The following is a 20600-nucleotide window of genomic DNA, read 5'->3' as shown; positions in this document are numbered from 1 at the left end:
AAGGGGGTCTTGGGGTCTTTGGGACTATGTGGATGTTTTCACCCAAGGACTGAAATTCACCCTCTCCACCAGCTGAGACCCTCCTTGTCCTCCCCAGGCCCTCGGAGGGCCCGGTGTCTCACTGAAGCTGCCCTGTGGCCTCTACCCCAGGGCACCTTTCACACTCAATCTCTCCTCGCCGAGAAATAACCTGCTCCAGGGACTGTTCATAGCTTTCCAGCCCTCTCCTTGCCCCCACACCCTCCACCAGGCCTCTGCTGGAACTTGTCCCTGAGACATGGACTACATCACCCACTCGACTTGGCTCATTCCCAGAGGCCTGCAGCTCCCCGGACCCCGACTCAGGAGGCCCTCCCTGACCGGCCAGCCTCCTTGGCACCTGTGCCTACACATCTCCACCTTCCCTCCGTGGAACAGAACTCTATGGGCTCCTCTCGGCCAGCTGTGCCCTGGGGAGTGAAGGGATTTTACCCACAGACAGACGGGCCCCTGGTCTCATTTCTTGACCAACCAAGACATGGGTGGGGATGTGAGAAAAAAGGAACTCTGAAAGAACGTAACTAGTTCCTTTTCTACTTAGCACTGCTCTTGCTTGATTCTGTACAGATACAGTCACACGAGTTCCTGCTAAAACATCTTTACTTTGGGATGATGCTTCTGTGGCTATTTGTGGTGCACTATAGAAATCCCGCTTTATGTTTAACAAGGGGTATTTTCCTTCTTGTAAACATTTGGGGTTCAAACTGGTGGAAGGGATCAAGATTCAGCTGTATCACAACAGGTGAGAACTCAGGCAGGAGACAATGGCAGCCCAGCCACATGCCCAGCGGGACTGAAACATCATGATTGCATATAAAGTCCCTTCCCTGTGAAATGTAGCCCTTGCCCGGACAGGCTGGCTCCAGGCTGCATGCCAGCTGCAGACAAGTCTAAGACTCCACAGCCACTCGGCCCCAGCCTCCCTCAGGCTGCAGCCTTCTCACACAAAAGAAACTATTTTGTTTGAACTAATCAAAGCTGAGTTCCCTTACAGCAGGAGAAGCAAATCACAATCAGAACTTCGGGAATACAGAAATAAAGGGTCTCTGAGCTGGAGAAAGTGGGTATGAGGCTGCGTGGCCTGTGGGCTGGAGCATCCCCAGGCTGTGGATCCAAGGGCGTCTCTGGAAGCAGCACCAGTTTGGAGGGAGGGCAGAACTGCAGGTCTCAGTCGGGGTCTGACTCCGGGTCTGAGGAAAGCTGCCCCTCCATGGTCTCGCACATGGCATCCTGCAGGGATGTGAGGTGGCCCCGGGGGCTCATGCCCATGGGCTGGATGACCCTGTGCCTGTGGAGGAAGGCAGCACAGGGTGGGAGGGTGGGCAGCCATGGGCTGCCCTAGTCACTGGGGAAGCCTGGGCGGAAGCTGGTGTTAATCGGGCCTGAAACCTAACTGCTACCTGTTGGTTCTCAGTTTTTCCTGGTTCTGTTTTCATTATCTGTAAAATGGGCACAGTACCAACCTCCTTTGGTCTTCGACAGAATAAACGAGAGTTCCACCAGGACTAGGGGTTTCAAGTAGCAGGAATGGGGCCTTTGCCGGGGTCCTATAAGTCTAGTTCCTGAGCTCACAAGGCAGGGCTTGGGTCCATCCTCCCCCTCCACACACCTGGAGAGCTTATCGAACATGTTCACCAGCTTCATGGCTTCGTGCTCCTTCTGCTCCTCAGTCATCCCCTCCATAGGGTTGGGCGGTTTCTCTTCCATGCGCCCGGTCACCGGGTTTATGCTGCTTCCCAGGGAAGAAGTGTGGAAAACTCGTTAGTGACCCTTCCAGGATGGGCCCCAAATCTTCCTGCTCGAGGCTGAACTAGTGAGAAATGTTTTGTGTTTTTTTTTTTTTCTTTTCGGGAAGGGGGGGCAACTACTGGAAGAAACCCCACTCCAGCCCCTCCAGGAGGTAAGGGAAGGAAGCAGGCAGGCCAGTTAACTGAACCACTTTCTAGCTGTCCTGGACACACCCTGGCCACTTCAGCCTCTGCTCTCAGAATGAAACATTCTGATCTTCAGAAAAGATGCCACTTGAGTAGAAAAAGATGCCCACTCTGGAAAATCCTGACAGTTTGCTGTCCTGACCCGCCCAGCACCCAGCCCAGCAGGGCCCATATGGGCGATGGAGCAGGGTCTGGGGAGCCGTGTGGAAGGAGGGAACACACCTGGCCTTGGCTTCCTTGTACTCCTCTGTGTCCGTGTCCTCGTCCTCTGAGTACTGGCCCCTGTCCCGGCCCCCTGCCATGAGACCCCGGGCAGCCAGCAGGCCGGCAGCGTTCCCGAAGCCAGTGTACTTGATGAAGCGGGGCACTGGGGGTGGGTGGGGGTCAGTGTCCCAACGTGGCTGGAGTGGGGGTGGGGCAGGGTTTCCAGTCTGGGCAGGGGGAGGGGGGAGATGGGCACGTCGACACCATCACCCAACCAGCACCCCAGTCCTGGCCGGGGAGGGGGCAGGTGTTCTGGGACCTCCACTCACCACTCTCGGAGCACAGGACAAACAGGAACTCAGCTGCCACTCTCTTGACATCCGTGTCCAGGTGTGTCATGAGGCGGACAAGCTTGTTCCGCAGCAGCTCACCCACCTCTGGCCGGGTCCTCACGTCCCGCAGCGGGGGCAGCACCTGTGGACGAGTTGTCCTTCCATTCCTGGGACCAGGGCCCCATCCCATCCCCTGGGGGGCTGGCTTTGACCCACCCAGTACCTGGGCCTTCAGGAACTTCCTGACTGGGCGGTGCAGACGGGCACACTCTGTCAACACGCTCAGCACGGGCGCCACACCCTCTTTCAGCTTCTGTGTCTGCAGAGGAGCCAGTCACTCAGCAGCCCCTACCCCACACACAGCTGCCCGACTGTGTCAGTGAGACAAGAGAGGGGCTGAGAGCTGGTGGTGGGTGTGTGCCTGGAGCAGGAGCTGTTTACAGATATGAAATAGGCAGCAGCAGTTCACAGGAGACATTTCTGCCCCAGGAAGAGTTTCTCCACCCCCCCTTGGCCAGGGGCCCCTCAGAGCTGTGGGCTTTGTCAACATACAGCAGAGAAAACCCTTCCCTCCCAGCCTCCCCAGTCACCACCTGGCCTCACACCAGCAGCAGTGGCAGCAAGGACAGAGGATGCAGCCACCAGGCCCAGCGTTGTGTGCCCCACCCTGACTTGGTCATGCTGCACCGTGACCATCCCCCTCTGCGGTGCGGACCCCACCTGCTAGCGCCCACACGCTCCCACAGGGTTGCTCCCAGTGACCACCTGGAGCAGCCACAGGAATCAAACAGAAGGCTGCCTAGAGGCTCCTGTGGGTTCCAGGGATACTGGGGAGGTGGGGAGAGGGTGGCAAGGGGCACTGAGGCTTGTAGGGAGCCACCAAAGGGCTAGCTGCTTGTGCATGCTGAGTGTACGTATGTGAGGATGTCAAGCAGGAACTGGGCCATTCCCAGGACCCCTCAAGAAGGATCCCCCAAAAGACTTAAAATACGAGTGCTCTGTAAGACCGAAAACAGGCTGTTCCACCACCTTTGTCCTTGCAGTACACAGAACGGAAACCTTCAAGAGAAGAGAGGGATGCACAGGCTTTGCAGGGAGGGTCTGGCTCCACACCAAGCCGGACCAGGACGGAGCAGCTGGAGCGGAGGAGCTGCTCTCACCTGCACAGCGGCGCAGAAACTGCAATGCAAGTGGCACAGGAAGGCCAGGGCCCCAAGGTCGCCTACCCACCTGGTCCAGGCGCTTCTCCAGGAAGCCCAGGAGCACACGGATCACATCCACGTTCATGCCCATGAACTCGAGGGAGCCCACACATGGCCCTGGGGTGAGCAGGACGTCCAGAGAGTTGAGGGGCAGATTCCCCAGGAGATTCACTGTGTGGCTGCACACAGGCAATCAGGTGAGGTGGGGGAAGACTGACAAGACCAACACCTGGCACCACAGGGCACCTGGGATTGTGGGGCACAATCCGAGGTGCCCCACCCTGCTGGGCCACATGCAACATGAGCCAGTGTCGGGGGGGCTGGAGAACAGCACCAGCCAAGTCCCCAATGCCTGTTCAACAATGTACAAGGAGGAGGGGACACTCCCGAAGACGCCCTGCCTGCCCCACGCTCTGAGCTGGCTGGCACAATGCTATGGACCTTCTCTGGTAAGTGACCACCTTGACCCACTGACACCAGGTCCAGGCTGGCAAGCCCTTCCCCCAGACTGACAGCTCTTGGCCCTGACTATCTGTCAGAAATACTTTTGTTGGCCCCACCAGACAAGTGAGATTGGATTCCAGGGACAGCACCTGAGTTCCCAAGTGATTCTGATTTATACCCAGAGCTGAGAAACAGCATCTAGACATCAGAGCAAGCTCCTCTCCCAACCAGACTTGGCCAAGTACAGAGCCCCCCAAGCCCCAGCCCATCCCTGAGGCCCACCTATGGCCCTGCCCTCACCCCTGGAACTCCTCAGTCCGGTCTCCAGCAGCCGCCACCATCACACAGCGCCGCAGAAGGGTCCCCAGGTGTCGGTAAAGGGCAATGTCCTCCTGACCAGAGAAAGAAAAGGATCCCTGTGAGAGGGACCTTGCTCACCCAGCAGCCATGGCTGCTGCCAGCTGAAGCTGTATACCGTACAACCCTGCCCCGCCTCCGGCACTGGGCTGCAGCTCTGAGGCATCTCTCCCACAGCACACCTGCCTTTGTACTCTCCCAGGTGATCCTGTTGGGTGGTGAGCCTGGTAACGCCCAGTACTATTTTCCTGAAAGCTCCATGACTACTTTTTTAAGAGCACTTCTCTATTTGTCAACACGTAGCCTCAGAAAAATGTCCACACCCCTGGTTTCACAGTGGGGTGTCTCCTACAGCCTCTCATCACACCGCACACCTGGAATCAGCCCCCCCATCTCCCCAGAAACCTTTTTGGAGGCTCCTCCTCACAAGGGCCTCTCCTTGGCCTCCCATGTCTCTCCACACCCGGCACCAGACCCCTGAAGATACCAGCAGGTCACGGGACCCTGGCCTCGGGCCTCACCTGGTCCACCTCCCTTTTGGTGGTGTCAAAGGTGATGTTGAAGAGTACTTTGAGGACCTCCATGGCCCGCTCAGTCTCCTGCGGGGGAAGGCACTCAGGGGTGCTGTCTTCAGGGGCCGCCCCCAGTGTCAGCTCCAGTGTGTCGGTCAGTAGGCGCACCCCCTGCAGCTCCTCAAACAGCTGCTGCCGCACATCGGTGCGCAGGGCCGTGAGCAGGAAGAGGAGCCGCAAGTCAAAGAACTGCACATCGTGTGGGAAGTTCCTCTCACTGTAGAGCCCCACGCGCTCTGCCAGCCTCACCACCAGGCCCGCCTCCGCGGCCAGCCCCTGCGCTAAGGGGCTGCTGAGCACGAGGTTGCAAAGGCACTTGAGAGACTCAAGCACAACGTCCATATCTGCGTCCCAGGGCTTGGAGACAGATCCCTCAGGTGCAGAGACGCCAGCGTGGAGGGCCAGGGCCTGCAGGCTCTGGCGGCTGGTGAACCGGTCCAGGCAGCTGCGGTCCCGAGACAAGATGCGGACAGTCTGCAGCCAGATGACGCGGTGGGAGGGCGGCAAGCCCTGCTCCAGGGCCGAAATGAGCAGCTCCGCCAGTTTCTGTGGGCAGAGAAAAGAGCGGTTGCACCAGGCCCCAAACCCTCCATGCCCCTCCTACCCCGGCCGCTTTACCTCTGGCTGACACCTACCTTCCTGTCGTCCTGTTGAGCATCGTCAAACGTGAAGCTCTGGGAATTCTGCAAAGAAACCAGGGGGTTCTCGGAGCACAGACCCAGGGCTCGGCGGGGCTGCGGGAGTGGGGTTGCTGCTCCAGCTGAGGTAGCAACCACCGCCCTGGGGCTGCACTCACCTGCCGCACACGACTGTCCCCCAACGGCTGCACCCGCAGACACCGTCACGCCGCGCAACTCGCCCCGCAGGCGTGGCCCCGCCGTGCCCAACGACCCTCGGCCCCCTCGCGCGCGCCCCACCCCCTCACGCACTTCCCACGACCACACGCTCGCGCTCACCTCCCGGTTGTAGGTACGCAAAGCCACCATAATCTCGTCCTCCTCCCCTGTCTCCAAGGCATCTGCAACCGCCCGAGGCTCCATGGCGCCCCCAGGACGCCGGAAGGCTCCGGTCGCAAGGCAGAAGGGACGTTGTTCCGCGGCCGGGACCCGACACCAGCCCTCGCGCGACCCCGCCCTGCCTCGGGCAGCCGGCGTACGACGCGCGGGGGAGGCTGGGGCCGGGCGGGGCCGGAGGCTGCGCGGGAGAGGGCGGGGCCGGGGGCTGCGCGGGAGAGGCCGGGCCGGGGCGGGGCCGGGGCTGCGCGGGAGAGGGCGGGGCCGGGGGCTGGGGGGGCTGCGCGGGGGAGGCTGGGGCCGGGCGGGGCCGGAGGCTGCGCGGGAGAGGGCGGGGCCGGACGGGGCCGGGGGCTGCGCGGGGGAGGCCGGGGCGGGGCCGGGCTGCGCGGGGAGGCCGGGACAGGGCGGGGCTGGGGCTGCGTGGGGGCGGGTGCCGGGTGCGAGCGACTTAAGGGGCCTCTGGACGGCGCTGGTGCTTAGGGCTTCTCCGCCGAGCCCAGAGTTTAAGACCGGACTCTATAATCGGCCGACTTTGGGCCCGAGTCTCCCCTCCCTCGCGCACTTGTGCCGAAATTTCCAAAAAGGAGAACTGACCCTTTCTCTCTATCTTGGTTTATTATGCAGGCGTTTGTTGAGTGCCTACTGCAGTCGAGGCGCTGGGGGTGCGGGTGAAGAGGACCCTGCCTTCGTAGAGCTTATGTTCTAGAGGGGAAGACACACAAGGAAAGACAGACAAGACGACTTTGAGTGGTCATAAGTGTTGTGATTTTAAGAACAAGCAACTGTGGTACCAAATTCCGGCGAAGTGACACTTTTGCTGAGACCTGATGCTAAGAATAGGAAACCGCGAAAAGATCTGGGGGAAGGCCATTCCAGGTAGAAGGAACAGCAAGTGCAAGGAACGGAGAAACGGACACCACGATTGGCACGGAGAAAGGGAGGAGAGTGGGGAGAAGAGGTCAGGGATGAAGGCAAAGCCTGATCATGTGCAGTGACTTCCGAGTTGTGTAATCCTTCATAGGGTCTAGCCTGGAGTTAGGGTCCTCCTTCATAAAACAAAGATAAAAAGTGTCCATCTCAAAGGGTTGTCATGAGGCTTAAAGGCATTTGACTCAAAACACTCAACAGCGATTGATATACAGAAAATGCTCCACACCAGTGAGTAATTTATAAGTACAGTCCACTCACCTACCTATCCGTTATTTTAACTCACATCTGTTGTGCCTGGTCCTTTGTGCCAGGAGTCAAAAGCAAGAAACACCGGTCCCCACTGCCCCCTCCCCAATCCCTTTTCCTTGTTTTATTGTTTCTTCGTATCTGTACTTTAGTTTTAAGACACCTATACAAGCTTACTTGTTCCAGGCACTGTTCTAAGTAGAGACGAGGCAACAACCTTACAGACGAGAGAAATGATACGCAAGGAAATTAACCTTCCGCAGGTCACACGAGGCCTAAATGGGGCGACGAACTCCTGAGCCAACACCCTAACCCCGTAAAGGACGCCGGAGTTCTTCCCAGTTGTTAGGACCTAACGCCGTGCTGCCGCCTGACCCGCCCCCTTGCTAATCAATCAAGGGGTCCCAAGTGTGGGGGCCCCCCACCCCCCACCCCGTCCCCGTCCCCGTTCTGCAGGCGAGGAAACAAACGCCAAGCTTCCACACTCCCTCCGCGCCCCTCCCTCGGCCCGGGCGGGGAAGCCAAGCGAGCTCGAACGACCCGGCCGGCCCGGAAGAGGCGAAGCAGGAAGGGGGCGGACCCGGAAGGGGAAGGCTCTGGGCCCGCCCCCGTGACCCCGCGCCACGTCGCTGGAGGCGGTGTCGGGGTTCGCGCTGGTGCGGAAGCTCCGGGGCCGGCGCTGGGCGCAATGGCGGACTGGGCTCGTGGTGAGCGCGGGGAGCGGGGCGGGTGGCGGGGCCGCGCCGGTCCAGAAGCGGGCCGCCGCCCCTGCGCTCGTCCCCGGCCCTGGGCGCCCGTCGGCGGGAGGGGCCTGGCCGGGCCCGGGCGAGGAGAACGGCAACGAGTACTAAGGACCTGCGCGTGTCCCCCAGGCCACTGCGCCGCCAAGGGTGCCCGATGCCCGCCGGGCGCCCCTAGGAGGGAGGGTCCGAGCAGGCTTCTACTGACGTGGGTCCCGGGCGTCTGCCCTCGGTGCTGCTACCTGCCCTGCTGGGCTGTCGTGACGATTAAAGGAGTGAATGAACGCGACGGGGTTGGTAGGATGCGTGGCACTATTGAGAGCTTTTTCGCAGCTGCCCTAAGCTCGGGGTCTGTATGTGTCAGGGATTCCTAGGGCCTCGGCCTCCTAGGCGGCTCACACTGACGCTGGTGTCTCCCTGCGCGGAGAGGCGATTCTCACCCAGCCGATGTGATACGTTCCACATCACCTGGTCCAGTTCCCATGTGCAGTGGGGAATGGGGTTGCCCAGAGTCACGGGGAGGGTCTCGCACCACCTTCTGGTTGTTGCGTGAGATGCTGTGTGGGATACAGGTGAGCAGACCTAGCCTTGCTCTTTAGGGTTGACCCCTGCCCCGCCCCCTCCGTTTGGGTTGGGGGGCTTTGCTCGCCTCCTTTTCTCTACATAGAAGGACCTCCCCAGTGTCCTGCCCCTGGTTATTTGTTGCTTCTTCAGGACCAGGTTACAGGTTGCCCCTGCAGGGCTCCCCCTGCCCCCCCTCCTGTGGCTGGTCCTTTTCCCTGGTCTTTCCTGGGCCCTCCCCAGAGTTGGCTTTTTTTCCCGAGGTACATGAGTGGTGGCATTGCTGCAAGCACGTACTGCATCTTACTGCCTCCCTGGGATTAGTGCCAGTCCTGGCCTGGAGTGAGTACCACAGGGTGCCAGCTGGGCTGAACCTGTTGGGGTTCACTCCTGGTCTGGATGTGTACAGGGACATGTACTCCCACATGACTGCTTATTGTCTCACAAACCTGGCCCTGCCCAGCAGGTTCAGGTGGAGACCCAGTCCCCCACACACACACACGCAGCTTTCCAACTGGACCAGACAGGGCTGAGGCCACAAAGGGCTGACTCTCTTGTCTGAGGGTCAGGGGTTGTGTTCATGGATGGATGCACCACTTCAGCCTCTCTCTGCAGCTCAGAGCCCTGGGGCCGTGGAGGAAATTCTGGACCGGGAGAACAAGCGGATGGCCGACAGCCTGGCCTCCAAGGTCACCAGGCTCAAATCGGTCTGTGGTGGTCTCTTTTCTCTTGGGAGCAGGACCCACGGGAGGGTACAGCTTGGGGACTCCAGGCAGCTTTCCATTCTCCTTGCTGGCTGTGTGAGGCCCGGGTGACCCCTGACATTTCTGACCTTCATGTTTGATGAAGGTGGTGTTTGTTCTCGCTGGTCCTGGGGGAGAGAGGGTGCCACTCCATGCCTGGCCTGGCCTGATCCTGCCCTCTCTGTGTCCTGATCAGCTTGCCCTGGACATTGATAGGGATGCAGAAGACCAGAACCGGTACCTGGATGGCATGGTAAGAGCCTGCGAAGCTCGGGGGTGTCCTGCTGAGCTTGGCCCCTCACCTGGGGTCTGGCACTGCCCTTGGGTGCTGGCAGGGGTGGGTGTGGAGGTGCCACCTGGTCAGGTACTGGGCTCCTCCCTCAGGACTCGGATTTCACGAGCATGACGGGTCTGCTCTCCGGGAGTGTGAAGCGCTTCTCCACAATGGCACGGTCTGGGCGAGACAACCGGAAGCTTCTGTGCAGTGTGGCTGTGGGCCTGATTGTGGCCTTCTTCATCCTCTCTTACCTTGTGTCGAGGGCAAGAACATGAGCAAGTGGGTGCTGGCGAGCTGCTTCTTTGGGTGCCGGGGCAGTTAGGACCTCCCCCTGCTTTGTCTCCCGGGCTCCAGAGGACTTCCCTACAAAAAATTCCTTTGAAATTACGATTGTGGGTCAGAAGTCTTCCTGTTGTGGCCATGGGCTGTACTGCCTGTAACCTGTGAGCTCCTGTTGGCTGGTCCCCTCCATGGAAGGGATCCTTTACCCTGGAGAGAGGAGACCCAGCCCCTCCCCTCGGAGGCTAGGGATGCTGGCAGAGCAGGAACCACAGTGGTGTGGGGAGAAGCTGTCGGGAATCTGGATGTGGCACCCGTGGCTGTCAGCTTGTCCCCTGGCCCTCAGGCATCTCGAGGCTCCTCTGCCCTGGTCTTGGCCATGTGTGGATCTATGGAGCACGAAGCTGCCACAAGAAGTGGCTGTGTCTTCAAACCTCACATCAGTGCCATCTCTTCAGCAGTAACCCAACAGCAGTTAGTCATGGCGAAGGCTGCCAGAACAAGGGCAGTGCAGGCCAGCTCCTGCCCCAGGATCCTCTGCTCACTCTAATGCTTCTCCTGAAACCAGACCCTGGGGGAAGGGAAGGGAAGGGAGTGGCGGCCTGTGGATAAGAGGCTTTGGGTTCTGGGTTGCCAGCCAGTTGTTCAGGAGCAGGAACACACACTCTGGATGTGGATCCACCTAGCCCTGAAGATGGGTTCCCAGAAACCAGATCTTCAGAAAGGCAGAGCAGGGGTGGGGTCCTTCTGTGTGCTTTTCATAGGCCCCTCTGCATCTGTCACCTGTTGGGGTTGCCTGGCCGTGGGTGGGTAACTTTTGCTCCTCCACCAAGCCCTGCCATTCCTCCCACTGTGAGGGAACCTTCTTCACAGGTGCAGGCATGTCACTCCCCACTCCAAACACCATCACACCAACCTTGGAGCAGGTCAGACCCAACACCTGTAAGACCAAGCCATCCAGCTCTGGACCCTCCCCTGTCCTGTCCTTATCATCATCTGCTTTCTTGGCCACTCCCCGAGGCCTCGGTTCACTGTCCACCCACTTGCAAAGCCTCTTTGAGTTTGTCCAGCTCAGAACTGCTTTGACTCTGAAATCTGAACCTGTTGTCTGCTGCAGCCTGCTGCCTGTCAGCTCCCCCAGCCTGGATCCAGACTCCAGCCATGCAAGCTCACCTCCCAGGCCAGGTCCTTCTGCAAGTCCTCATCTCCTCCTCCTCTCTCCCTCCCTCCCTCACGCTCTCTCTCTCCTTCTCTCTCTCTCTCCCTCTCTCTCTCTCTCTCTCTCCCTCCTTCCTCTTCTCCCCTCTTCTTCCCCCTGTTCCAGCACTCACCCAACCCTCTGTCTCTCATCTCACCTTTCCTCCAGGGTTAGGACTTGAGAGCCTTGAGTGTCCTGGAGCTGTCTTTCCACTTTTTTACTCCTGAGCACTCTGTTCTGATTCTGCCTCACCAAGCGAGTCCTCATGAGTGGACTCACCTCTGTATCTGTGCCTAGTATGGCCCATGTGACTCCCAGCTCCTCTCCCTCCTTTACAGGCCCCATGGATGCCTCTTCTTGTTTCCCAGTGTCCTTGTGTGATGGGGCTTTGGCTTCTGCTCACGCCACAGGAAACCTGTCCACTGCCACCTGGGCCGCAGGCACTGCTAACAGCATGTCCAAGCCCAGCTCCTCCTCTCCCCCACCCCAGGCTGTTCTGGGCTGTGTGGTGGTGAAACTCTCCTCTGCCTCTGAGAATACAGCTCAGATGGGAGGACCAAACCAGATCCAAGGATGTTCTTGCCACCAGTCTGTGCATCTCTGGTCTGGCTGCTCCGGAGTGCCCTTTGCCTTGGGAAGAGCTTTCTGTCGTCTGCCTGAGACCTTCAGCTGCTCCCATCTCCACTGGCGTTCATCTCAGCTTCCTTGAGGATACACCACCTGTTTGATTTCCATGGCTTTTTTAAGCCCTTCCCCCTACTTCGGGGCTTGGGCTTTAGATGTCAGTTTCTAGTGTACTTTTTTGTTTTGTATTCTCCATGTTGTGTTAGAATGAGTTCTAGGAAGTTGGAGGTAATGGTCTTGCTGCCACCTCATTCAAACTAGAATTTTTTGAGGTTGTCTTAACCCCTCCTCCCACACAACTCTTATGTGCAGTTAGCACCGAGGCCTGTGGATCAGTGGGGTGTGCTGACTTTTGATTTCACAGGCCAGTAAAAAACCCTGGGTTTGCCTGTTTGTTGCCACCGGTTCTATCCCATAGTTCGTTAAGGAGAAGATAATTTAACAATAAACATAGCTTCATGGAAAAGTAACTACACAGTCCTTTCTTTTCTCATTTCCTTAGGGGCCTGAGAGTTTTGAGCAGAACTGACTGTGGTCCACAGACTGGCTATGGACACCGACGCTGTAGCCTCTGTTCCTTCCCCACCTTCACTTCTTCCCTGACTGCTGTCCCCGGGGCATGGGCTGTGGGCTCACCTGATAACCTCACCTGTCCCCTGCCTAAGTTTCTGTAGCTCCTTTGTGGGGAGATGGCAGCATTACTTTCTGAGGCTGGTGAGGCCACAATGGGTAAATGTGAGTTCCTGGGAGACGAAGCTGGCCCGGGCTGCCCCAGAGCCAGCAGTGGTCCCACAGTGCGTCTGGCAGTCCTCAGTGACCCTCTCCAGCCCCTTCCCCAGGCTCCGACGCTGTATGGCTGGCTCCGTGTCAGTGTGAGAGCACAGGAGTGGGGTGAGCCCAAGTGGGGCCTCCTTTGGGATATGCAATAGCCACAGAAAGCGGAGGCGCATCTGTCCCCCTCCTGAGCCAGGACGGGGGCTGTCTAGCAGGCGCTGAAACCCCGACGGGGGCCCTTTCTGGAAAGGCCGGATCCTCTTCCCAAGATAAACCACCAATAGCGGAATCAGTGATTTAATAAATATCTGGGCACAGCTAATGGGGAAGGTAGCATAGAAAAAATAGTAATGGTTTACGTCCCGGCCCAGCGTGGAGTGGGCGTCCGAGGCTCGGTGGGTGACGGGGCGGGGGTGAGAGGGCCGGGGCTGGGCTACTCCACGTCCACCACCAGAGGCGTCATGTAGTCGGAGTGCTTGATGCCAAAGGTGACGACGGGCGCGCAGGGCCTGGTCACCGTCACCTGGACAGGAGGGGCCCTGAGAGGCGGCCGCCCACCTGTCCCGCCGCACCCCCCACCCGCGGACTCTGCCCATACTGCGCAGGCGCGCCCAGACCCGACGGCCACACAGCGCAGGCACACCCAACTCTCCCCGCCACACTGCGCAGGCGCGTCCAGCCCTCTAGGCTGCTGGCTAGTTGGCGCGCAAAGCAGGTGTGGCGGGAGGTCGCGTGTCTGCTTCCGGTGCGGGACAGCAGAGTCCTGCGGGTCCATGGCCACTCCGACCTCCAGGCGGTCCCGTGTCCTACCTAACCCTCCACCCCCCGGGGCCCTGCCCCCTCCAACTCCCCCTCAGGCCGTGCCCCGTCCTCCGCCCCACGCTCCTGCTCTGTGCTCTTCGCGGACCTTCTCTGGGCTGTGGGCTCCTGGCCCTGGCTTGAGGGTCTTGTCTCCCGGGGGCTCCACACGGGCGGCCATGGTGTACTGCGGTGCCTTGAACTTGGTCATCTGCACGTCGGTCTGTCGGTAGGCCGCAGGACCTGGGGTCTGGGAGGCGAAAAAGGCTCAGACGGGCTGCATGGGGCCTGCTTACGACGTGGAACCCCGGAGGGCAGGCGAGCAGCTCCACCAGTCGGTTTCAGGCCGGTTTCCAGTAAGACCAGCTGCAAGCTGGCATCTCAGACACGTGCCAGCTTCCAGGAGTAGCCAGTGTAGGCCTGGGGCACCAGCGACCCCTTCTGGGGTGATGGCCAACCCTTGCTTCAGCTTCACTGAGGCACTGACACCCCTGCTGCCTGTGCCAGCCCAGAGTGGGGGTGCATGTGTCACTGTGGGCATACCTTCCAGGCTGGGACACTGCTGACCGGTCTGAGGCTGCAGAGGATCAGAGCTGTTGGTTGCTGGGATGACCCAAGTCCTCAGCAGGGGGTTCTCTTCCCCCAATAGCCCCTGCCTTTTGCCCTCACCTTGTTTGGGCCTCATGTTTTCTCTTCTTCCTCTTTCAGTTTCCTCTTCTTTCGGGACCACCCTTCCTGAAACCATACCTCTCCCTCCAAGTGGCCCTCTGTAAACCCCTCCCTCAGTATTTGCCCCCTTCTCACCCCTAGAGGAGAACCTCCCTTGGGGTCAGGGATCCCCAGCTCCCCATTTGGGCCTGCAAGTCGTGGGCACCCAGGGCTGAGGGTCCTCAGGAAGCCGGGGCCAGCTCAAGGCTGGTGGATCCAGAGTTCTGGGGGTCCCAACCAGGATAAGCAGCACCTCAGCCCGGCAGGCGCAGGACACTTGCCTTGTGCAGGTCGTCGCTGAAGCTGCCCAGCTTGCTGCGGCCTTTGATGGAGAAGGAGGGCTGCGAGACCTTGCCAACCGTGTGTGGCCCCATCACCACCGGCAGCGCGTAGGCAGCGGGGCCTGGGGGCAGACAGGGCGGGGGCCTCAGCCCGGAGCTCAGGCAGGTGCCTGGCTCCCAGAAGCTCCGTTGACCCTCCCTGTAGCGCCCTCTACCCCCAGCAGAGGAGCTGAGGCTGCCCCGCGGACCTGGGGTGCTGTCCACCCGGAACGTCTTGGTCCGGGCCGAGATGGAGTGGCTGGGCGCTAAGTCGAACACATGCTTGGTGGATTTCTCCGGAAAGTAATCGCCTGCGGGGAGAGGGGAGAGAGGACGGGCCGGCCCTGGGTTCTCTGACATCCCGGACCAGCGTGGACTCGGGTTTGGTCACTCTGACGATGGTGGGGGGGGGGGGCGCGGCACAGAGGGCCGTTTTGAGGGGAGTGGGCTGGGCCGGAAGGCGGGCTGAGACCTGCGGACCTGGGCGGGGTCGTGGGTGCCCCTTGCAGCAGCCCTGTGAGGCCCTGGGCTAGGAAGGAGGCAGACGGATGGGAGTCTTGGGGGGCGGGCACCCCCTTTCTAGCCGGGGGGAGGCTGGTGCTGGAGGGGCCAAGGGCCAGGCACAGTTGAGGCTGGGGAGGCCCTTCTCTGCGTCTGTGCTTCGAAGGGCAGCTGGGACCTCCCGGGGCTCACCGGGACCAGGGGTCAGCGTGGTCTTGGTGTGGTAGCGCCCAAGGATGGAGTAGGCGGGGCCCAGATCCTTGCCGGTCCTCAGTATCTTTGGGTTCACGCTGTAGCGGGGCCCTGGGGAGCAATTCTCTGCCAGGAGCATGGGGGCCCCGCGGAAGCTGTAGGCCGGTGCTCGCAACTTAGTGGGGGCGTGCTTCGTGAAGCCTGTGGGGCGGGCTGCTCAGAGGCCTGCTGCCCTCGGGCCCAGCCAGACCTGCTTGTCTCCTGCTTTCCTCACCCCAGAGGGGTCCCTGCCCTAGGGAATGACCAGGCTGGACACCAAGGGGACGGCCATGGGGCTGGGAGTTAGGGATTGAGCCTAACCCACCAGATCCTCCCCAGCTCCTCCCCTGACCCACCCTTGGCCCTGCCGAGACCCTTCCCAAGCTTGGCACCTGAGCCCCACCCCTGCTCTTCCCCCTTCTTGGCTCCACCTACACTTCCCTCTTACCTGTGGTGGGTGGAATCAGGTACTTGGGCCCAGGGCTGCTGTAGAGGGCCATGATGGGCCCCCGGGGGCGGTGGGGCCTCCAGCTGCCCACCCACACCTCCTCTGCCATGGCCGGCTCTGTCCATGTGATAGGAGGACAGCAGGTCATCTCAGAACCACCCCCCCATCCCTGATTCTGCCCAAACTGACCCCTCCTTGGCTGGGATCAGGGCCTTGAGCTGGGAACAGGGGCTGTCTGCTTGCAACAGTGAGTTCTCCTATCCTCTCCAACCCCTCCTGTGCAAGCCCAGAATTAGTTTATTCCTGCCCTCCCCACCTCAGTTCTCGTGGGGGGAGGGGGTCCTGGGTAGGTTCCTCCCAGGCAGAGGCCTCCAGAAGGGCCTGGGCAAAGGTGGAGGCTCCTGACCCTACCACTGCTCTCAGCTGAGGCTGTGCCAGGGGTTGAGAGTGGCTGCTTGGGGTGGGGGGCTGCTTACCTCTTTGGTACAGAGCGAGCTACGGACAGAGCCTCCTCTGTGGCGGTGCCGTCACCCTGGCCTCAGTGCCAGGGAGTTCCTGCGAAAGGAGCATGGAGAGTAAGGCCTCTCCCTCTCTGAGGGGCCTCAAAAATTGGGAAGTCATCCAAGCCTCGAGCTCTAGAATGTGGCTCTAGAATGTGGGACGATGGGTTCTAGATCACTGCCTGTGTGATGGAGACAATGGTCCCTCCAAGGAAGGCTCCCATGGCCCCTGCCCTCCCCAGTGGCCTTCAGGGATAGAGGCTAGAACCAGGGCAGTAAGACTGCTGGCCCAAAGCCCGGGGTATGGTGGCCAAGGGGCAACCAGGACCCTAAGTCCCTCCCCAGTGGAGACCTCAGCTGGGGCCACTGAGGTGCAGGAAGGCTCTGGCGGTGGAAGTCCTTGTCAGGGTCTGCCTTGGGGCTGCTAGGGAGTTGCCGATCGCCTTTGGACTACCCACCTTTCTCAGCCCTGCCCCCCACCCCTCTCCAGCGACTAAGTGTCCAGGAGCCTTTTGGAGCTGCACTGGCCTTGGGGGAAGGGGTTTCTGTCTTGGCGGTTATCTGGTTCCTCTTCCCGGGCAGACTCTTGCCTCCTGTGGCTTTGGCGAGAGACATTGTTCTCAGGCCTTCTGGACCTGGATGTCTGTAGCCGGTGTTGTGAAAATTTTCGCTGCACAATAGCTTTCAGGATGCCGCATGCTCTCTCTCCAGCATGTCCACCAGCCCCGGACTCGCACTGCAGACACGTGGTCCTTCTGGGACATTTTGTACCTCCCTGCCCTGGGTCCCTGCTCCCACTGCGGCCTCCTTCCTGCTCCTGTGTGCGGCTCCTTACACGTGCTTCTCATGCTTTCAGTGTATGTGAGTCCTGTGCTCATGTCTGCATGTGTGGTTGGGTCCCTGTGTGTGGGGAGAGAAAAGCCATAGCCTGAGCTGCAGGGGCCTTTATTGATTAAACGTTTCGAGGATACAGTTACACAGGGTAGGGGGCGGCATGTGGCTGTGGCTGCTTGGAGCCGCTCTGGGGTCCGTCCGCTCAGGCGTCCTGGCTGCCCAGCACCTGCACCTGGAAGGCAGACATGTGTGAGCCCAGAGGGCTGGGCATCCCACACCTGGCGATCAATAACTAGAGAGGCACGGCTTTTTTCTTTTTTTTAACTAGAACATATTTTATTCATAAATAAGCCTCCATAAAGTTAAGCGTCCCCATCTTAAGGAGGTAATATGCCTCCAGGGAAATGCAGAGCTCTGGCACCTCATGGCCTTTCCCCTCTGGCAGTTGGTGAAGTGGTGAGAGAGGCCTGGTGGGTGGAGTGCACTGGTGTGTGTGAAAGTGCACCCTCATGCACTTGTGTGTGTGTGTAGGCATGGATGTGTGTGTTTGTGCTCATATACAGACATGCAGGTGTGCAAGTGTGTGCATATGTGCATTCTGTGAGCATGTAAGCGCCAGTGCATGTGGGTGAGTGCCTGTAGGTTGCAGCTTTATGGAGTCAATGGCTCCACTGGCTGGAGGGTGCTCTGTGGGCCAGAGGGGTCTGCAATGTCCAACCCTGTTGGCTGGGGGAAGTTGAGGGATCTGTGGGGTGCTGGACCTGAGGGGAGGGGGGGCGCTGCATTGATGGGTTACCAAGGGCAGTGGGGTTCTGTGAAGAGCTGGGGGGCATGGTGTGGGGTCCTGCTAGGGCTAAAGGCCTTCAGCGGGGAGGGTCGGGAGTCCTGATGCCCCTTCCTGCACGGCCTCTTACCAGCAGCTTGACCAGCTCTGCCTTGTGCATGGGCTGCAGGCCATCGATGCAGGATTTGAGCTCAGTCATCGCTGCCCTGGCATCTGCGTTGACGTCGTACTTGCTCAGGGGCCCCTCATAGATCTCGTCTGGGGACCCCACCAGCAGCGTTTGCAGGAAGTCCATGAAAAACTCAGTGGTGTCCTCCCCTGTGGCAAGCCCTATATCGCAGGGCCAAGATGATGCCAAGGAGAGGAGGACCCTGGTCCAATCCTGTCACCCAGAACCTACTCCAGTGTCCACCTCAGTAACCTCCAGACCTTCCCCATCACCTGCTCCAGGTGTTACCCCTTGGTGTGCTCGTCTCATCTACTCCAGGTGTCCCCGAAAAATGCCCCACCTCACCTGCCCAAAGCATCCCCCAACGACCCCTACCGCACCTGCCCCAGGTGCCCCCAATGATGCCCCACCTCACCTGCCCCAGGTGCCCCCAATGACGCCTCTACCTCACCTGCCCCAGGTGCCCCCAACAATGTCCCCACCTCACCTGCCCCAGGTGTGTCCCCCATGGCCCCTAGCCTCTCCTGCCCACTGGTGAAGGAAAGTCCAGACCCTGATGTGGCTGGAACCTCCCCAGGGTGTGAGGCTGGTGTAGCTGGGGGGCTGGAGGGTGGGGGTCAGTCTGGCTTGGGGCTGATGGTGATACTGGAGTTAGAACTCAGCCTGGGGCTGAGGTTGGAGCTTGGGTGGGAGGCAGTTGGGGCTTAGTCAGGGGTTGGGTGGGGACACCTGGCCCAGGATCTCTGACTGCTCGGTGGGTAGTTTGTGATGGAGCCTGGGAAGGAGTGTCTGGGCAGGCAGGGCAGCATTTTTCCCGGAAAACCAGAGTACTCACTGCGAGGGGACCTGATGCCTGGCTTTCAGTTTCCCAGCCCCTCTCCCGACTCTGCACCCAGGAATGTGCTGGAAGCATTGTGTTAGTGCCAGACAGCAGCACTACTCACGGCAGACAAAGAGCAAGGTGACGGTCACCAGCAGGAAGGCTGTGCTCCCCTTCATGGCACACAGTAGTGTGGGTGGCAGTCTCATGAACTCCCTCTGGTAGGGCTCCCTGGGTTTTATGCCCCAGCAGGTGGCACCCTGCCCAGGTGGGCGGGCTGTACCTGCCCATCAGCACCTAGCAGGTGAGGCAGTCCTGAGGGCAAGTCCTGTCCCTGGACCCTCCCCTGCTGTCCCCTCCATCTCCAAGAATGCCTTTCAGAGTACACAGAGCAGCAGTGGAGCTGGGAGCCGATTTGGGTGGGAGGTTTGCAAACAGTTTGGGGGTGAGTGCAGAACTGGTCAGTGTGAGGAAGGGCAGCTGCGGGGGGGGGTGCTCCAGGACTGCCCAGGACCCTGTCTGGTTTGGGCTTGATGCTGAGTGTGGCTGGCTGTGGCCCAGGGCCTTTCTTTTGTGATGCAACTGTCCTGTCCACCTGGGCTCTAAGCCTGGAACCTGGAGACCTCCCCTTGGGCAAGTTGGTGGTCTCTGCAGGGCTCAGATAGGGCAGCACTCTGGAGGGTGCTCTGCTTTCCGTGGGAGCACAGCAGAGCAGGAAAGGGACTCCTTGAACCTGTCGTTGCTTTCTGGGGGCTGCAGGATCCCTCCGGGAAGCATCAGCTGGAGGTCTGAAGTGAGCAGCAGTGCCCAGGGCATGGAGGCTGGCCGGGTGGGGCTCAGGGGCACGGAGCTGGGCCAGTCGGGAGTCATTGTGTCACAACTGTGACTGACGAAGGCTCTGCTGTGGCCACGGAGCCAGAAAGAGAGTATTGTCAGTTTCAGGTCTGAGATCCCAGGGGGGCAGGCCTAGAAGATCTCACGGTATGAGAGGAGGCTGGGACACCTAGCACCTGAACCTAAGCAGCCCCAGGAGCAGTGGGTCCTGGGGTGGCCACTGGCTGCTCCTGACCCCTGCTGCCACCTGGTGGCTGCAGCCATCCCACAGGACCTCAGCCAGCTGGCCCACCCCAGCCCTCCAAGGGTGGGCACAGGGGTGGGCAGAGGGGAGGCTCCTTTAGTACTGGAGTCCACCTGCCCTGTAGAGAGAGAAGAAATCCATCATAAACTAACAGAAATAATATACAATGAAGTAATCTGTAATAAAATAGCGTGATCGCATGGCCAAGACTGTGCTCAAAGCAAATGGGAAACCATAGTCTCTAGAAGCCACCCTATTCACGCAAATTGGTGGCGGCTGTCTCACAGCCTCCACGTTCCACTGCTGGACTCTGGCTGTTATTAAGATCATCTGCAGAGATCTCAAAAAGTGCTGGTTCTCAGGATACCACTTAGACAAAACTCAGCTTGGAAACTGGGACTGGAGCTCAGACTTCTATAAGGAACAACACATTAATGAGGGGAGGAAAGGGACACCAGCATTGCCTCCATGCTGTCAAATTGCATCCTGGGAGCCATGGTGAGCTGGGTGACCCCTGGATTCCCAAGGGTTAGTTTAAGGTCCGGGTCAGGGTGATGGTTGCAAATAGTTTTCCTCAAATTCTCCAAGTCCCCTTCTGGAGGGACCCACTGCCAAATGAGCTTGTCTCTTGAGGTTTTTCCCCTGACATTTTTGCAGGAACCAGGTCTGTGGACACTGAGGAAGGGATCTCATATACAACTTATACTGCTCACTAGGTCAACAGATAAGCCTCCAGAAATTTTCAGTCCCACTTTTAATTTTCTGGGGGAGGGTATTGCAACCCCCTTTTCAGGATCTGAGGGCAGTAAGATGCATCACAAAACTTTCTCATGCTCACATTTGCTGATGGAAACCGCTGGAGTCAGCACGGAGATCTGGGGTCCCCCAGGCCCACAGGTCTGGTCTGGATCCTGGTTTTTGCTTCTCAGTTGTAGGA

General features: G+C 59.6%; 4 protein-coding genes across 13 annotated transcripts; 1 reads left to right on the top strand and 3 right to left on the bottom strand.

Moving 5' to 3' along the window:
* Positions 1–621: 621 nt before the first annotated feature.
* On the bottom strand, positions 622–6352 carry RIC8A (RIC8 guanine nucleotide exchange factor A). 2 transcript variants are annotated; one of them, XM_037838282.1, is made up of 10 exons: positions 6041–6350; positions 5720–5767; positions 5034–5630; positions 4456–4547; positions 3740–3890; positions 2733–2828; positions 2507–2651; positions 2196–2340; positions 1649–1768; positions 622–1327 (listed from the first exon to the last, which is right to left on the bottom strand). In XM_037838282.1, the coding sequence occupies exons 1-10, from the start codon at positions 6122–6124 to the stop codon at positions 1207–1209; spliced, it is 1599 nt and encodes a 532-aa protein (XP_037694210.1). In that variant the 5' UTR covers positions 6125–6350; the 3' UTR covers positions 622–1206. The 2 variants fall into 2 exon arrangements, with proteins under 2 accessions (XP_037694210.1, XP_037694209.1); XM_037838281.1 differs by having other exon boundaries at positions 2507–2828; positions 6041–6352.
* A 1512-nt stretch (positions 6353–7864) lies between these two features.
* On the top strand, positions 7865–12761 carry BET1L (Bet1 golgi vesicular membrane trafficking protein like). Of its 9 annotated transcripts, none has more exons than XM_037840437.1 (4): positions 7865–7983; positions 9193–9284; positions 9427–9573; positions 11413–12168. In XM_037840437.1, exons 1-4 carry the CDS (start codon positions 7965–7967, stop codon positions 11587–11589), a joined length of 435 nt encoding a protein of 144 aa, XP_037696365.1. In that variant the 5' UTR covers positions 7865–7964; the 3' UTR covers positions 11590–12168. The 9 variants fall into 9 exon arrangements, with proteins under 9 accessions (XP_037696365.1, XP_037696368.1, XP_037696369.1 ...); XM_037840440.1 differs by having other exon boundaries at positions 7868–7983; positions 9517–9573; XM_037840441.1 differs by having other exon boundaries at positions 7870–7983; positions 9517–9573; positions 9705–11556.
* Positions 12762–12905: 144 nt separating this feature from the next.
* On the bottom strand, positions 12906–15587 carry ODF3 (outer dense fiber of sperm tails 3). The gene is made up of 6 exons (XM_037839120.1): positions 15479–15587; positions 14992–15192; positions 14508–14609; positions 14254–14381; positions 13380–13520; positions 12906–12995 (listed from the first exon to the last, which is right to left on the bottom strand). The coding sequence occupies exons 1-6, from the start codon at positions 15585–15587 to the stop codon at positions 12906–12908; spliced, it is 771 nt and encodes a 256-aa protein (XP_037695048.1).
* Positions 15588–17014: 1427 nt separating this feature from the next.
* SCGB1C1 (secretoglobin family 1C member 1) lies at positions 17015–18764 on the bottom strand. The gene is made up of 3 exons (XM_037838278.1): positions 18710–18764; positions 17727–17926; positions 17015–17044 (listed from the first exon to the last, which is right to left on the bottom strand). Exons 1-3 carry the CDS (start codon positions 18762–18764, stop codon positions 17015–17017), a joined length of 285 nt encoding a protein of 94 aa, XP_037694206.1.
* Positions 18765–20600: the final 1836 nt, after the last annotated feature.

The sequence above is a fragment of the Choloepus didactylus genome, chromosome 6, assembly GCF_015220235.1.
Source record: "Choloepus didactylus isolate mChoDid1 chromosome 6, mChoDid1.pri, whole genome shotgun sequence".
In the NCBI taxonomy this organism is placed as follows: domain Eukaryota; kingdom Metazoa; phylum Chordata; class Mammalia; order Pilosa; family Megalonychidae; genus Choloepus; species Choloepus didactylus.
This window is presented reverse-complemented; position numbering and strand designations above follow the sequence as displayed.